The sequence below is a fragment of the Salvelinus namaycush genome, chromosome 26, assembly GCF_016432855.1.
Source record: "Salvelinus namaycush isolate Seneca chromosome 26, SaNama_1.0, whole genome shotgun sequence".
NCBI lineage: Eukaryota > Metazoa > Chordata > Actinopteri > Salmoniformes > Salmonidae > Salvelinus > Salvelinus namaycush.
This window is the reverse complement of record NC_052332.1, coordinates 30215484-30232257: the sequence shown is the minus strand read 5'-3', so window position 1 is coordinate 30232257 and position 16774 is coordinate 30215484. Positions and strand designations below refer to the sequence as shown.

The window sequence follows — 16774 nt, the reverse complement described above, 5'->3', positions numbered from 1 at the left end:
CCCATTCTTCCCTGCTGATCATCTCAAGCTCTGTCAGGTTGGATGGGGAGCGTCGCTGCACAGCTATTTTCAGGTCTCTCCAGAGATGTTAGATCGGGTTCAAGTCTGGGCTCTGGCTGGGCCACTCAAGGCCACTCCTGTGCTGTCTTGGCTGTGTGCTTAGGGTTGTTGTGCTGTTGGAAGGTGAACCTTCACCCCAGTCTTCAATCTTGGTTTCATCAGACCAGAGAATCTTGTTTCTCATTGTCTGAGTGTCCTTTAGGTGCCTTTTGGTTAACTCCATGCGGGCTGTCATGTGCCTTTTACTGAGGAGTGGATTCTATCTGGCCACTCTACCATAAATGCCTGATTGGTGGAGTGCTGCAGAGATGGTTGTCCTTCTGGAAGGTTCTCCCATCTTCACAGAGGAACTCTGGAGCTCTGTCAGAGTGACCATCGGGATCTTGGTCACCTCCCTGACCAAAGCCTTTCTCCCCCGATTGCTCAGTTTGGCCGGGCGGCCAGCTCTAGGAAGAGTCTTGGTGGTTCCAACCTTCTTCCTTTTAAGAATGATGAGGCCACTGTGTTCTTGGGGACCTTCAATGCTGCAGACATTTTTTTGGTAGCCTTCTCCAGATCTGTGCCTAGACACAATCCTGTTTCAGAGCTCTACGGACAATTCCTTTGTCCTCATGGCTTGGTTTTTGCTCTGACATGCACTGTCAACTGTGGGACCTTATATAGACAGGTGTGTGCCTTTCCAAATCATGTCCAATCAATTGAATTTAGACTCCAATCAAGTTGTCGAAACATCAAGGATGATCAATGGAAACAGGATGCACCTGGGCTCAATTTCGAGTCTCATAGCAAAGGGTCTGAATACTTATGTAAATAAGGTATTTAAAAAGGAGAATATTTTTTTTTGCAAAAATCTCTAAAAACCTATTTTCACTGTCATTATGGGGTATTGTGTGTAGATTTATGGGGGAAAAACATCTATTTAATCAATTTTAGAATAGGGATGTAACGTGACAACATCTGAAAAAAGTCAAGGGGTCTGAATACTTTCCGAATGCACTGTATGTGTGATGGTGGGAGTGGTGGGTTGTGCAATTAGGTTGGCTGGGAAAATTCAAGAGTGTTACATTTGTATGTGGAGGGGGTGTTGGTGTGTGTGGGAGAGAGGTGGTAGTGGAGAGGACTGCTTAATTACCAATTTATAAAGATACCATGTTTTTTGGGGGGGGGGGGGGGGGGGGGGGGGTCAGTAGGGCTGTGACGGTCACGAAATTTCATCAGACGATGATTGTCAAGCAAATAACTGTCGGTCTCACGACAATTGACCGCTAATTAACATAAACACATTAAGCATCTCCTGGCTACCACACCACCTCTAATAAATCTAATATATTTATAAATGTAATATATCCTACACCTTCACAATAAATCCATTATTTATTTTAGACAGGTCTAAAGAAACATGTTATGAGGAAAATGTAGTCTATTTCAGAAGAAAAGAATAGCATACTCTGAGTTGTCCTTATGTTAGGTCCTGATGTGGCTATGCCAAATGGCTGTGGGCTACACTAGTAGATTAGCTTATAATTCCTTGGTATTATTTCATATTATTTTATGGTTTGAAGAATACAATTGAACAAACCTGAATAAAATATAAATATTTTCTCCAAACGATTTGAGGGAGTTTGCACACGTGACAATTCTGTGTTGAGTATTTTACAAAGAAATAGCTACTCCTATATGCTTAATTTAGAGTTATTAATGTAACTTTAGTTGTTCTGCAAATGTTGGGCTATATGTTTTGATTTGTATTACATTGTAAGGCTGCATGATGAGACTCTAATGATCATTTGAAAAAAAGTCGCTTGAAAAGGCTCTTCTTTGTGTTTTGCGCAGGCTGTACATACTCCAAAAGTCTTTCATTCACAATTTGACAAGCACTTTATAATGCCTCGAATTTCAAGGCGGCATCCCCTTTTGTGGCCGTAATGCATCCTAAAAAAAACATGATTTTTGCGGCCCAGAGTGTTGCTTTGTGCCCTTCTCCCTGAGTGTGCTACGCAATCCGAAGCGCCTCCCACTCAGACGGCTCTTCGTCAAGTGATCGGGTCTTTCTCACAGGCTACAAGTGAAGACAGACAGATCGGGGATGCAGCTGTGCGCGTCGTTATCCAATTCCGAGGAGCATATTGAAGATATTGGAAGAACTGTCCACTTGTACTTTTCATCAGCCAACAAGATGAGTAGGCCTAACGAACAGCAAAAGCACTAGCCTATGTCAATCTACTATCCCCCATAGTACAAAAGTGGACCTATTCTATTCTTTACGAGAAAAAAATATTCCAAACATAGTCTGGGACAGTTGTGGGATGCAATACATCCCAAATTAATAATTTACAACCACTAGCATCAAAAAAACTTTTTTATGCAATGTCGCTGACGCAACAGATCAGAGCATTTAGCGTAAAATATTCATAAACTATTAGGCTAGTTCTTCACATTATAACCACATCAATGTGCACATGGTAGTAGGCTATAAGTGCAAACTGTCAACAGCATACTGCAAACATGCACCTTTGTGTCAGCTCACCTTCCTCTGTCTTTGTATCCGTCTTACGTAAACAATACACACACAAAGACACATGCGCTCTCTCTGGTTCACTTAACAGGATGATGCAACTTTCATTGCTTGAACACATGGGAAGAGTGTTGCTTGAACACATGGCATAGGACTATGTTGACAGCTCCTGCAATGACCCAACACACTAGAGAACAATATAATTGGGATTTTATCTAACACTTTTAGAAACTATATCTTGCTGTGTTAAAAGTTTTTAAGCATTCCGAAAGTATTCTTCAAAGGGAATTCATTGAACTCTGATTGTATTCTGTCTTGTGGTTCGATGTTCCAGAAATCTATGTTCAATGATTCTATTTGAGAGTTACGATCTGTTCAGAGGATTCCGTCTGGGAGAATTCTGTCTGGAACTAGAGTGGGAGGGTTCGGTCTGAGAAGGCTCTATGCACTGAGTATACTCTATACACGGTTCTGTCATCACGTATTCTGTCAGAGAAAAATTCTGTCTGGAAAAGTTTGGATTCTAAGTGAGAGTTTGTATTATGAAGATATCCTCCACTGAAAAGAGTGAAGTTCCTATCCTTGCTTGCCCAACCATCCATCTGTAATATGTAATCTCACCAAAACCAGACAGAGCATGTTTTTTTCTGGAGTGATGTTTCATTTTGACTGTGTGCTGTAAAACAGTGGAGGCTGTTGAGGGGAGGACGGCTCATAATAATGGCTGGAACGTAGGGAATGGCATCAAACACATGGAAATCATGTATGTGATGTATTTGATAACATTTCACTGATTCCGCTCCAGCAATTACCACGAGCCTGTCCTCCCCAATTAAGGTGCCACCTACCTCCAGTGCTGTACAAGAATTCGCTACTAGCTTACAATATCAACGATAAGTCATCATCATTAAAACCTTTTCTTTAGATGATCTGTCAAGTGTTTTTCCAAGTAACTACTGATTCTTGCTTCCTAAAACTTAACTAGACCCGTTTCTCTTTCTGAACTAGCAATCATGTACTTGGACTTAAAATCAGCATAGATGTAGAACACTATTCATGCAACTGATGCATTTCTCCTTTCATCCCACCAGTGATCTCTGAACAGGACTATCTCCATCTGCCAGTTGAATTTAGGTTGAGGATTTGATGATGCCAGCTTAAACAAGATATGCCTTCCATTTCTTTTTAGGGTTTTTTCTCAAAGATGACAAAGTCACCATCAAGAGGAATCCCTTGTGAAAATGTCAAAAATAAGTTTAAAAAAAAATCCTCAGCATATTCCCTTACTGCAAAATAATTTACACTATAATGTGTGAATGGAAATACACCTGCTTGTATACACAGCCTTCTTTATCCATCTGAAAGGGACTGCTTGTCCTCCCTTTATTTATCTGCACTAGTCTGCAGAATATATTTCCTTTTATAGAGACAGAGAAGAGCAAAAAGTCAATGCAGTAGTACTGATCAAACACACCAGGCCCATAGACAGGCCCATAGACAGGCCCATAGACAGGCCCATAGACAGGCCCATAGCAGTGCATTTAGCCAACTGTCTTCTGGCTTTATATCACTTCTGCAACATCACTCTAAATTACAATCAACACTGCATGCATTCAATCTCAACATGGACGGAAACTATCTGGTCTTTCACAGGTCCTCCCTATCCCCACATTGAAATAACTTGTCAAGTATCTTCTCGCCGGCAGGTCTTGCCTTTGATAGTGCCAATGACGAGATCATCACATCCCACCTGATTCATCACACAACAAGCCTGCTCTCTCACCAATACACACACACCCAAACTTCCTGTCGTCTTCACAGCTTCTCAAGACTAGGTCAGTATCATGCATTTTTTCACACATTGCTCTGTTATACAGTATACACTTCACATAACACTGTTATCATTATGTGCTGAACCCACCGCACACTGCCGTCATGTCACAAAAGTCAAGTCAGTCCGATCACTTGAGGAACTGATAAACTGTGAAATAAGTATGTTTGTATGCAGTAGCTAACAAATGCATCTCATTCCAAAAATAGACATCAAGTAGCTCGTTAGTTAGGCTGAGGGAGCATTCCATGTATAATTCAGCCACAGCACTTTATCTCTGATGCAGTACGGTAAGCCTACTGCATGTCCCTCCTATCTAAGTAGAGGGGACTCTTGCATTTAGGACCCAATTCCTTACCTAAAAAGGTACACAATAAATCCTTATGAACTTTATTACTCAGTAAGCATTTTTAACTAAGACCTTAGGGCAATGATTAAATCAGGTTGCACAAACATCACAGGCTAGTATCTATCTGCAATCTGAGCCAGAGGCTGCTGTCTAGGCTGGTGTTTTTCATTTCTCCAAACATCAGGCACACTGGCCTGTGTGAACTTCTCAGTGTTTGAATTTGCCAAATAGTTGCCCATCTGAGTAGCCTACATTGCCTTGCCTGGCTACCAAAACTCCTTGCTCCCCCCAAGCTATGCCACGCTCACGGACGTTAGTTTCTTCTCCGCAATGAGCCTGGATCGGAGTACCTCCCCGACAATTTCTAGAATGGAAATACATTCTAGACTGTCTGATTGGTCCCAGAAACCGATGGGTTGGGCCAGAGCCAGAACATACGTGGGTAAAGAGGCGTTTAGAAAATGTGTCTTTGGTTTTGATACTCTGATTGGTTAGAGATGATCCAAATTGCTGATGACTGTTTTGTACAACACCCCAAATTACTTAAGTGATCCGTCTCAGACTGAAGTATGTAGCGAACGAAAGAGCAGCGTTAGAATTAAGTTTGAATCATGAGGCAATACATTGCCCACCAAGACCATGCAATGGCATAAGTACAGACACCCACACCATGAATATAAATACACAGAAACACAAACCAACTCATATACCCTGTGACAGAAACTTTCTCATGAGTTAGACTCTGGGTCTGCAAAAGGAAAACTCTCAGTTCCTCGTTTGGAAACTCAGTGTGTGTGTGTGTGTGTGTGTGTGTGTGTGTGTGTGTGTGTGTGTGTGTGTGTGTGTGTGTGTGTGTGTGTGTGTGTGTGTGAGTGAAAGAGAGAGCACTTTTGTCTGTCTAGATGTGTTTGTGTCTGAGAGAACAGAGATAAAGACAGGAGGCTGAGTGAATTCAGAAGCCGACAGGGCTGACCCAGACACAACAGACAGTTTTGTTTTGGAACGTTGAGCACTAAATTCACATAGACACTAACTCTATCAATGAGGCGCTAACTCTATCAATGAGGCGCTAACTCTATCAATGAGGCGCTAACTCCATCAATGAGGCGCTAACTCCATCAATGAGGCGCTAACTCCATCAATGAGGCGCTAACTCCATCAATGAGGCGCTAACTCCATCAATGAGGCGCTAACTCTATCAATGAGGCGCTAACTCTATCAATGAGGCGCTAACTCCATCAATGAGGCGCTAACTCCATCAATGAGGCGCTAACTCCATCAATGAGGCGCTAACTCCATCAATGAGGCGCTAACTCTATCAATGAGGCGCTAACTCTATCAATGAGGCGCTAACTCTATCAATGAGGCGCTAACTCCATCAATGAGGCGCTAACTCCATCAATGAGGCGCTAACTCTATCAATGAGGCGCTAACTCTATCAATGAGGCGCTAACTCTATCAATGAGGCGCTAACTCCATCAATGAGGCGCTAACTCTATCAATGAGGCGCTAACTCCATCAATGAGGCGCTAACTCCATCAATGAGGCGCTAACTCCATCAATGAGGCGCTAACTCCATCAATGAGGCGCTAACTCCATCAACGAGACACTAACCCCATAAAAAAAATACCTTTATTTAACTAGGCAAGTCAGTTAAGAACAAATTCTTACTTTAAATGACGGCCTAGGAACAGTGGGTTAACTGCCTTGTTCAGGGGCAGAACAACATATTTTTACCTTGTCAGCTCAGGGATTCGATCTTGCAACCTTTCGGTTACTAGTCCAACGCTCTAACCATTAGGCTACCTGCCAATGAGGCACTAACCCCATCAATGGGCCACTAACTCCATCAATGGGCCACTAACTCCATCAATGGGCCACTAACTCCACAAGGCACTAACCGCACATGAAGCACCAATCCCACTTGAGGCACTAACCACGAGGCACTAACTCCATCATAGAGGCATTAACCCAGTCCTTCTCAAATAGTGGGGCGCGCCCCCCTGGGGGGGCTCGGAGCGATGCCAATTGGGGCGCGTGTGACCCCGGGGAACATGCTTTTTTTTGCCAGCAGGGAGTAGGTTTTTTTTGCACCGAACAAGAGCACACAGCACAGAGCAGGAGATATGAAGTGCAGATAACAAACCCTTAAGAGACACCATGGAAAAATATTTAACAGGGATGAAAAGAAAGGCGGAGAGAGACGAAGATAATGAGACAAACGTAAGTATCCCGAAGGCTAGGACGAGGAAATATGACGACGCGTATGTAGCGCTTGGCTTCACTGTGACTACGGTGGGAGACGAGGAAAGACCGGTATGTTTACTGTGTCTAAAAATGTTGGCAGTGGACAGCATGAAGCCAAATAAATTAAGGCGTCACTTAAAGACATTACACACCAATCACGCTGATACGCCGCTTGAGTTTTTTCAGCGAAAACGTGCCGAATATTGCCAACAATCCTCCCGCTTTGTGAATGCTACTTCAGTAAACCAGCGAGCACTGTTAGCATCATATAAGGTGGCGTACCAAATTGCTCAGTGCAAAAAAAACCACTCCATAGCAGAGGAGCTGATACTGCCTGCCACATTAGACATGGTCTCTGTCATGCTGGATGAAGCAAGTGCTGCAAAAATAAAAACTATGACTTCCTCATTTTGATTTTAAAAAATCAGCACAAATTGTTTTATTCATTTTTGTTTTATAGGTCAAAGTGTTTCATATATTGTGCTCCTGAGTTAATGTTGCTGATCAATTTGAATGTATTATTATTTATTGATTATATTTTATTTTTCAGTATCAAATAGTTTAAAAAAAATTACAGTTTAAATAAGGCTTGAATGTTTTTGTTTTTTTCAGGCAAATCGATGCACTTTAAGTATTTTCTGTTACAGACTAAAAAACAATGTTAATAAAGTTATTCTTTGTTGTAAGTTGATCTATATTTCTTTCTTTTTTGTTTTCTTTAATGTAAATAAGGATACAATGTTATGCAGAGGTGTACTTATAACAATTTTATAGACAAATTATACTATTTACAGTCGCGGCGGAGAGTTGGGGGGCGCGAAATGTTTACTTCTTCCTAGGGGGGGCGTAACAGAAAATAATTGAGAAGCACTGCATTAACCCCACATGAGGCACTAACTCCATCAATGAGGCACTAACTCCATCATAGACGCACTAACCCCACATGAGGCACTAACCCCACATGAGGCACTAACCCCACATGAGGCACTAACACCACATGAGGCACTAACACCACATGAGGCACTAACCCCACATGAGGCACTAACACCATCAATGAGGCACTAACACCACATGAGGCACTAACTCCATCAATGAGGCACTAACTCCATCAATGAGGCACTAACACCACATGAGGCACTAACTCCATCAATGACGCACTAACTCCATCAATGAGGCAGTAACTCCATCAATGAGGCACTAACACCACATGAGGCACTAACACCACATGAGGCACTAACTCCATCAATGAGGCACTAACTCCATCAATGAGGCACTAACACCACATGAGGCACTAACTCCATCAATGACGCACTAACTCCATCAATGAGGCAGTAACTCCATCAATGAGGCACTAACACCACATGAGGCACTAACTCCACATGAGGCACTAACTCCATCAATGAGGCACTAACTCCATCAATGAGGCACTAACACCACATGAGGCACTAACTCCATCAATGAGGCACTAACTCCATCAATGAGGCACTAACTCCATCAATGACGCACTAACTCCATCAATGAGGCACTAACACCACATGAGGCACTAACTCCATCAATGACGCACTAACTCCATCAATGAGGCACTAACTCCATCAATGAGGCACTAACTCCATCAATGACGCACTAACTCCATCAATGAGGCACTAACACCACATGAGGCACTAACTCCATCAATGAGGCACCAACTCCATCAATGAGGCACTAACACCACATGAGGCACTAACTCCATCAATGAGGCACTAACTCCATCAATGACGCACTAACTCCATCAATGAGGCACTAACACCACATGAGGCACTAACTCCATCAATGAGGCACTAACTCCATCAATGACGCACTAACTCCATCAATGACGCACTAACTCCATCAATGAGGCACTAACTCCATCAATGAGGCACTAACTCCATCAATGAGGCACTAACTCCATCAATAAGGCACTAACACCACATGAGGCACTAACTCCATCAATGAGGCACTAACTCCATCAATGAGGCACTAACCCCACATGAGGCACTAACCCCACATGAGGCACTAACTCCATCAATGAGGCACTAACCCCACATGAGGCACTAACCCCACATGAGGCACTAACACCACATGAGGCACTAACTCCATCAATGAGGCACTAACTCCATCAATGAGGCACTAACACCACATGAGGCACTAACACCACATGAGGCACTAACACCATCAATGAGGCACTAACCCCACATGAGGCACTAACACCACATGAGGCACTAACTCCATCAATGAGGCACTAACTCCATCAATGAGGCACTAACTCCATCAATGAGGCACTAACTCCATCAATGAGGCACTAACTCCATCAATGAGGCACCCCACATGATTAATGGACCTTTAGAATCGCTGTCATGACCCTACATTACTGACACAGACATTCACAGTAGCCTTGACATATTAAGCCCACTTCAGTCTCCAGGAAAAAAGAAAAGTACAGCCAAGACCAAGCCAGGGCTCTACCGTGCAATCATTTTAATCGCATATGCGCCTAAATATATTTTGCTGTGCAACCTGGAATTGTAATTTAGAATTAAAAAAATAAAAATCAGCCAGATAATAATTGTTGTAATGATTACTTCTCTGTACCGAAGCCCCAGAGCGCCATGGAGAATACACTGAGCTCATGTTCATGACCATCATGCTAGCACCATTACTACAAAGAAAACAGCTTGTTACCTCAAATATTTTTCATTTTGCGCCTACATTTCATTGTTACATTTTCCAATTTAGGCTCCCTGTTCCCTGTAAAAAAAGGTCAGTATGTGGATCTGTTATCTGCCTCAACACCACCATCAATAATTCCACCACCTGGCTGCAGAGGCCCCACAATCAGGCACCAAATGCATGATGTACAGCCGGCTTTTATATACACTACAGTGTGGGAAACCAGCAGCATCATCATTTCATAAGACAAATGAATGCTTCATTCAGACCACCCAAAATATGCAGGCTATCTACATGGATTAAAAAAACACGTGGGCTATGGATCATGTATGCCTATAGCCTAGGCCTGCTATATGTTCAACCACATGAATAGCCTATAATCTCAAACCGCCATGTGATATTTGGCCCCTTGAGAGAAAAAAAAATACTGACTAATTTAATATATTTTTACATAAATTGGGCTACTAGAATTATATCCAACATAAACTAAACGAATGGGTATGTCCAATCAAAATCTATCTCGTATAAGAGATACATACACCCATTCTAGAGGCTATGGAGACGGTGAATCTTTTGTCTTGGGCTGCCGTAGACAAAATAGCCTCTCAGTGAACATGCTCCAAAAATGACATTTCATATTCATTGGGTAAGGTTTTACTATTCATCTCCCCATTCGCTGATAATTTTCTTCACCTAGTAAGGCTACTCACCATCTAAATGTAGGTTAATGTAAATTTGCTCTATCGCCCTGACTGAGTTGCGCTTATCATTTCATTCATGCATGCATATGGTCTCATCAGGAGAGCGAGAGAGAAGCAGGCGACCAAGACGAGCCGTTGCCACCGCACTGCCAGCGCAATTCTAGAGGACGTGAATACTATGGGACATTTTAACACATTGAGCTCAGCTATTCTACGAAGACAATATGGTAAGAAAGAAAATGCAACAGTGTGTATCTATTGCAATGTTAATAAAACAGAGCAGTTGGTGAAAACATGCAAATGGACCATAGTAATAAGGAAATGTAGTGCGCACCACGCTCAATTGTATCAATGTTGGATACTTTGTAGTATCACGCGCCTATTTGTTGAACCAGCTGAGGCCAGCAAGGTCTCAAGAGCAGAGAGCGTTTCGGAAACCAACCTGCCTGTGTTGTATCAGTAAGATCATAGCTCAATCCAGGGTAGTCTCTCAGCTTCCTCCCGCTAAGATTCAACGTTCCTGAGCACACGGAATCCTCCAGAGCGCGGTCTAGGCTCCGGGTCGTGTGGAGATGATGCTGATGCTGGTTGATCCCCGGGTTCCAGTGAGGTCCGTTGGATAAGTGATGGTTTGAAAGAGCCGGTACAGCTCCCACACCTCCCTGACTCGACGCCATTTTCACAAGAGGAATTACAATAATAACAGTGGCCGTTTCTACACCCATGCGCAAAAGGCACACACTCCATGGACGTTAGGGGAAGGGCTTCTGAGAGGGCGTGGGCGCGGAGGGGACATTTGGTGTAGAGGGGTGCAAGTATTCACATCTGTGCAATTAAAGTGAGTTACAGACCTGTATGAAATGTTTAAAATGTAGGACCCCCCCAGGTCATTTTTTACATTTCATACAGGTCTGTACAGGGTCTTGTTATAACTCAGTTTATAAACAGGTAATGGCACAGATGTGATTACAGATGGGAAAACGGCTAACTTCCTGCAATTTCAATAGATTTTGCAATGGGCCAAAGAGAAGAACGTGCTGTTTTAAAGATAATCACATGCCATTCTACAAATTTTGTCAGGAGGCTGAGAAAAAATGTTGAATTTCTAAAGCTAACTTCCTTTTGTCATGAGGCTGAGAGAAAATATTGCAGTTTTAAAGATAATTTCCTGTAATCCCCATCCCCCCACAAAAAAAGAAATGTGTGTTCATATGCTATTTCCAGGGAGGCCTCAGCCCAAAAAATAAGTTAAGGAAGAGTTACATTCGTGTTTTTATTGTTAGCTACGAGCTAAGTAGCATATTATTGCTTTATTATTCAATCTTATTGAACAATATAATTATTGTCATTTGACTCATAAGTAGGCTTCTTGGTCTGATATGGACCTACATCACAGGCTACATACATCAACAGACCTCAGTAAACTGATTTCTTATTCTCCTTTAATCTTTATGTAATATGTCACTTTCATCTGTGGTGCTTATGTAGGCCTGCTATTAAAACTCCATCCTGCTGAGATCTAAGGAGATCTCATCCATTATTGTCATATTGTATTGAACAGTGCAGACATAATGCCACTTTAATATTGGATCCCATTAGCTCCCCTTAATGAGGTATTTCTGTTTTTTAATTTTAATAAATGTGCAAACATTTCTAAAAACCTGTTTTTGCTTTGTCATTATTGGGTATTGTGTGTAGATTGATGAGGAAAACAATTAATTTAATCAATTTTAGAATAAGGCTGTAACGTAGCAAAATGTGGAAAAAGTCAAGAGGTCTGAAAACTTTCCGAATGCACTGTACAGGGAGTATCAGTACCAGATCTTTGAGGTAGATATGTACATGAAGGCAGGTTCAAGTGACTAGGCATCAGGATAGATAATAATAGGAGTAAAATTAAGAACAGTACCTACCCACTACACCTCTGCTGCGCCTCATCCATGTCCCTCTCCCTCCATCCCCAGGGCGAGCCCCCCAGTGAGTGGAGGACAGCAGACTTCCGGATGTTCCGTGGGGCTCCATCCTCAACCCCTACCTCCATGGAGATGAGGAGGCGGGGGAGGAACATTTCTAAAAACCTGTTTTTGCTTTGTCATTATGGGGTATTGTGTGTAGATTGATGAGGAAAACATTTTATTGAATCCTTTTTAGAAGAAGGCTGTAGAGTAAAATAATGTGGAAAATCTGAATGCTTTTCGAATGCACTGTATGTGGACGGAAAATTACTGATTACAATTACAAGATGTGACAAAAGGTATTTTTTTTACCCTAACAAACAGTTGTTCAGAGGTGCATTTTATCAACCTTACAGAGGTCCCCCAGGAGCTTTAAGGACGTCAGACACAGCATGCTTTGCTTAATGCATTATCACCGCACTTTCGTAATGCATAAGATTGTCTTAGATTCTGACATGAATGGCTTTCATTCCCTCTGAGTGCATGGGGTTTACAGTATGTGTATAGTAAACACAGGATTTGCACATCAGTTATGCAGTTAAAGATGCACTCCAGGAACTTAAGCACAACAAATTCATAACATACTTTATCATTCGAATTGCAATATATATACTGTGCCTTCAGAAAGTATTCATACCCCTTGACTTATTCCACATTTTGTTTTGTTACAGCCTGAATTTCACCCATCTACACAGTACCCCATGATGACAAAGTGAAAGCATGTTTTTAGTTTTCTTTCTAATTTCTTGAAAGTGAAATACAGAAATATCTCATTTACATAAGTATTCACACCCCTGGGTCAATACATGTTAGAATCACCTTTGGCAGCGATTACAGCTGTGAGTCTTTCTGGGTAAGTCTCTAAGAGCTTTGCACACCTGGATTAAAAAAATATTTGCACATTATTCTTTAAAACATTCTTCAAGTTCTGTCAAGTTGGTTGTTGATCATTGCTAGAGAGCTATATTCAAGTCTTGCCATAGATTTTCAAGACAATTTAAGTCAAAACTGTAACAAGGCCACTCAGGAAAATTAAATGTAGTCTTGGTAAGCAACACCAGTGTAGATTTGGCCTTGTGTTTTAGGTTATTGTCCAGCTGAAAGGTGAATTTGTCTCCCAGTGTCTGTTGGAAAGCAGACTGAACCAGGTTTTCCTTTAGAATTTTGCCTGTGCTTAGCTCTATTCGGTTTGTTTTTATCCTAAACAACTCCTGAGACCTTGCCGATGACAAGCATACCCATGACATGATGCAGCCACCACCATGTTTGAAAATATGAAGAGTGATACTTAGTGATGTATTGTGTTAATTTCTTTGCTACATTTTTAGCAGTTTTACTTTAGAGCCTTATTGCAAACAAGATGCATGTTTTGGAATATTTTTTTAATATATTCTGTACCATCTTCCTCAATTTCACTTGGCCATTTCTCCTATCATTTCAGATTTCTCCTATCACAGCCATTAAACTCTGTAATTGTTTTAAAGTCACCATTAGCCTCATGGTGAAATCCTTGAGCGGTTTCCTTCTTCTCCGCCAACTGAGTTAGGAAGGACACCTGTATCTTTGTAGTGATTGGTTGTATTGACACACCATCCAAAGTGTAATTAATAACTTCACCATGCTCTTAGGGATATTCAATGACTGCTTTATTTATTTTTATCCATCTTTGCGAGGCATTGGAAAACCTCCCTGGTCTTTGTGGTTGAATCTGTGTTTTGAAATTCACTGCTATACTGAGGGACCTTACAGATAGTTAGTTGTATGTGTAGGGTACAGAGATGGGGTAGTCATTCAAAAATCATGTTAAGCACAATTATTGCACACATTATGGGGTATTGTGTATAGGCCAGCGACACAAAATCTCAATTTAATCAGCCTGTAATAGAACAAGATGTGGAAAAAGTGAAAGTGAAGACTTTCTGAAGGCACTGTATATAAAAAAAACATGACGCATAAAAACAGTTCATTTGAGCATATACAGTGGGGAGAACAAGTATTTGATACACTGCCGATTTTGCAGGTTTTCCTACTTACAAAGCATGTAGAGGTCTGTAATTTTTTATCATAGGTACACTTCAACTGTGAGAGACGGAATCTAAAACAAAAATGCAGAAAATCACATTGTATGATTTTTAAGTAATTAATTTGCACTTTATTGCATGACATAAGTATTTGATCACCTACCAACCAGTAAGAATTCCGGCTCTCACAGACCTGTTAGTTTTTCTTTAAGAAGCCCTCCTGTTCTCCACTCATTACCTGTATTAACTGCACCTGTTTGAACTCGTTACCTGTATAAAAGACACCTGTCCACACACTCAATCAAACAGACTCCAACCTCTCCACAATGGCCAAGACCAGAGAGCTGTGTAAGGACATCAGGGATAAAATTGTAGACCTGCACAAGGCTGGGATGGGCTACAGGACAATAGGCAAGCAGCTTGGTGAGAAGGCAACAACTGTTGGTGCAATTATTAGAAAATGGAAGAAGTTCAAGATGACGGTCAATCACCCTCGGTCTGGGGCTCCATGCAAGATCTCACCTCGTGGGGCATCAATGATCATGAGGAAGGTGAGGGATCAACCCAGAACTACACGGCAGGACCTGGTCAATGACCTGAAGAGAGCTGGGACCACAGTCTCAAAGAAAACCATTAGTAACACACTACGCCGTCATGGATTAAAATCCTGCAGCGCACGCAAGGTCCCCCTGCTCAAGCCAGCGCATGTCCAGGCCCATCTGAAGTTTGCCAATGACCATCTGGATGATCCAGAGGAGGAATGGGAGAAGGTAATGTGGTCTGATGAGACAAAAATAGAGCTTTTTGGTCTAAACTCCACTCGCCGTGTTTGGAGGAAGAAGAAGGATGAGTACAACCCCAAGAACACCATCCCAACCGTGAAGCATGGAGGTGGAAACATCATTCTTTGGGGATGCTTTTCTGAAAAGGGGACAGGACGACTGCACCGTATTGAGGGGAGGATGGATCGGGCCATGTATCGCGAGATCTTGGCCAACAACCTCCTTCCCTCAGTAAGAGCATTGAAGATGGGTCGTGGCTGGGTCTTCCAGCATGACAACGACCCGAAACACACAGCCAGGGCAACTAAGGAGTGGCTCCGTAAGAAGCATCTCAAGGTCCTGGAGTGGCCTAGCCAGTCTCCAGACCTGAACCCAATAGAAAATCTTTGGAGGGAGCTGAAAGTCCGTATTGCCCAGCGACAGCCCCGAAACCTGAAGGATCTGGAGAAGGTCTGTATGGAGGAGTGGGCCAAAATCCCTGCTGCAGTGTGTGCAAACCTGGTCAAGAACTACAGGAAACGTATGATCTCTGTAATTGCAAACAAAGGTTTCTGTACCAACTATTAAGTTCTGCTTTTCTGATGTATCAAATACTTATGTCATGCAATAAAATGCAAATTAATTACTTAAAAATCATACAATGTGATTTTCTGGATTTTCTCTCACAGTTGAAGTGTACCTATGATAAAAAATTACAGACCTCTACATGCTTTGTAAGTAGGAAAACCTGCAAAATCGGCAGTGTATCAAATACTTGTTCTCCCCACTGTATATATTTGAAGAACGTAACATATCATACAAAATGGATGACGTGGTACACAATTTGATGACATAGTACACAGAAAACAGGGACCAGTTTTGGCTCGTGAGCACCACTTTCAAAACTGCTAGCTGAAATTATACAAAAGCCTCAGAGTGCATCTTTAAGAAACATTCAAATTAGTACCCAAATGAGCTTCAGGGAGCTGTGGGAACCTGCTGTAAATTCATGTTGGCCTGGACCACTTTTATTACAATATGTAAAATAATATTTTCAATTTACTTATGGCATGTGATTTTGATAGATAGGTTTATGTATGAAATATATTGTTTACATGAGTTTACAATTCCATGTACTATTACTCTTCGTGATTATGCAAGGGATATTTTTTATATTTTTCATTATTTGTACAGTCATTCTTTATGAGTCTGTTTCTTGTGTTACCGTATTAGGCCCCTATCCCAATTCAGAGGGCAGAAGAACCCACCATTCCAGCCCAAACAGAGACAGAGGGGTGTGAAGCCATTCGTCCTAAACAGAGCGGTATTTTGTTATTTTTCTATTTTTAACACTTACACACAACCTATAGTAGGCCATGCTATGCTATTCAGAGGAAATAATCTACAGTGCCTTCGGAAAGTATTCAGACTCCTTGACTTTTTCCACATTTTGTTACATTACAGCCTTATCCTAAAATTGATTAAATAAAACAATTTCCTCAGCACTCTACACAAAATACCCTATAATGACAAAGTGAATACAGTTTTTTTTGAAATTTTTGCAAATGTATTAAAAACAAAAAACAGAAATAGCTTATTTACATAAGTGTTCAGACCCTTTGCTATGAGACTCGAAATTGAGCTCAGGT

At 41.7% G+C, this 16774-nt stretch overlaps 1 protein-coding gene across 1 annotated transcript in view; it reads right to left on the bottom strand.

Moving 5' to 3' along the window:
- lrch2 (leucine-rich repeats and calponin homology (CH) domain containing 2) overlaps positions 1-11065 on the bottom strand; it is a 93274-nt gene extending 82209 nt beyond the window's left edge. The window contains exon 1 of the mRNA XM_038964703.1: positions 10831-11065. Within this exon, the coding sequence (XP_038820631.1) occupies positions 10831-11065 (235 nt within the window). The remainder of the gene's footprint in view (positions 1-10830) is intronic.
- Positions 11066-16774: the final 5709 nt, after the last annotated feature.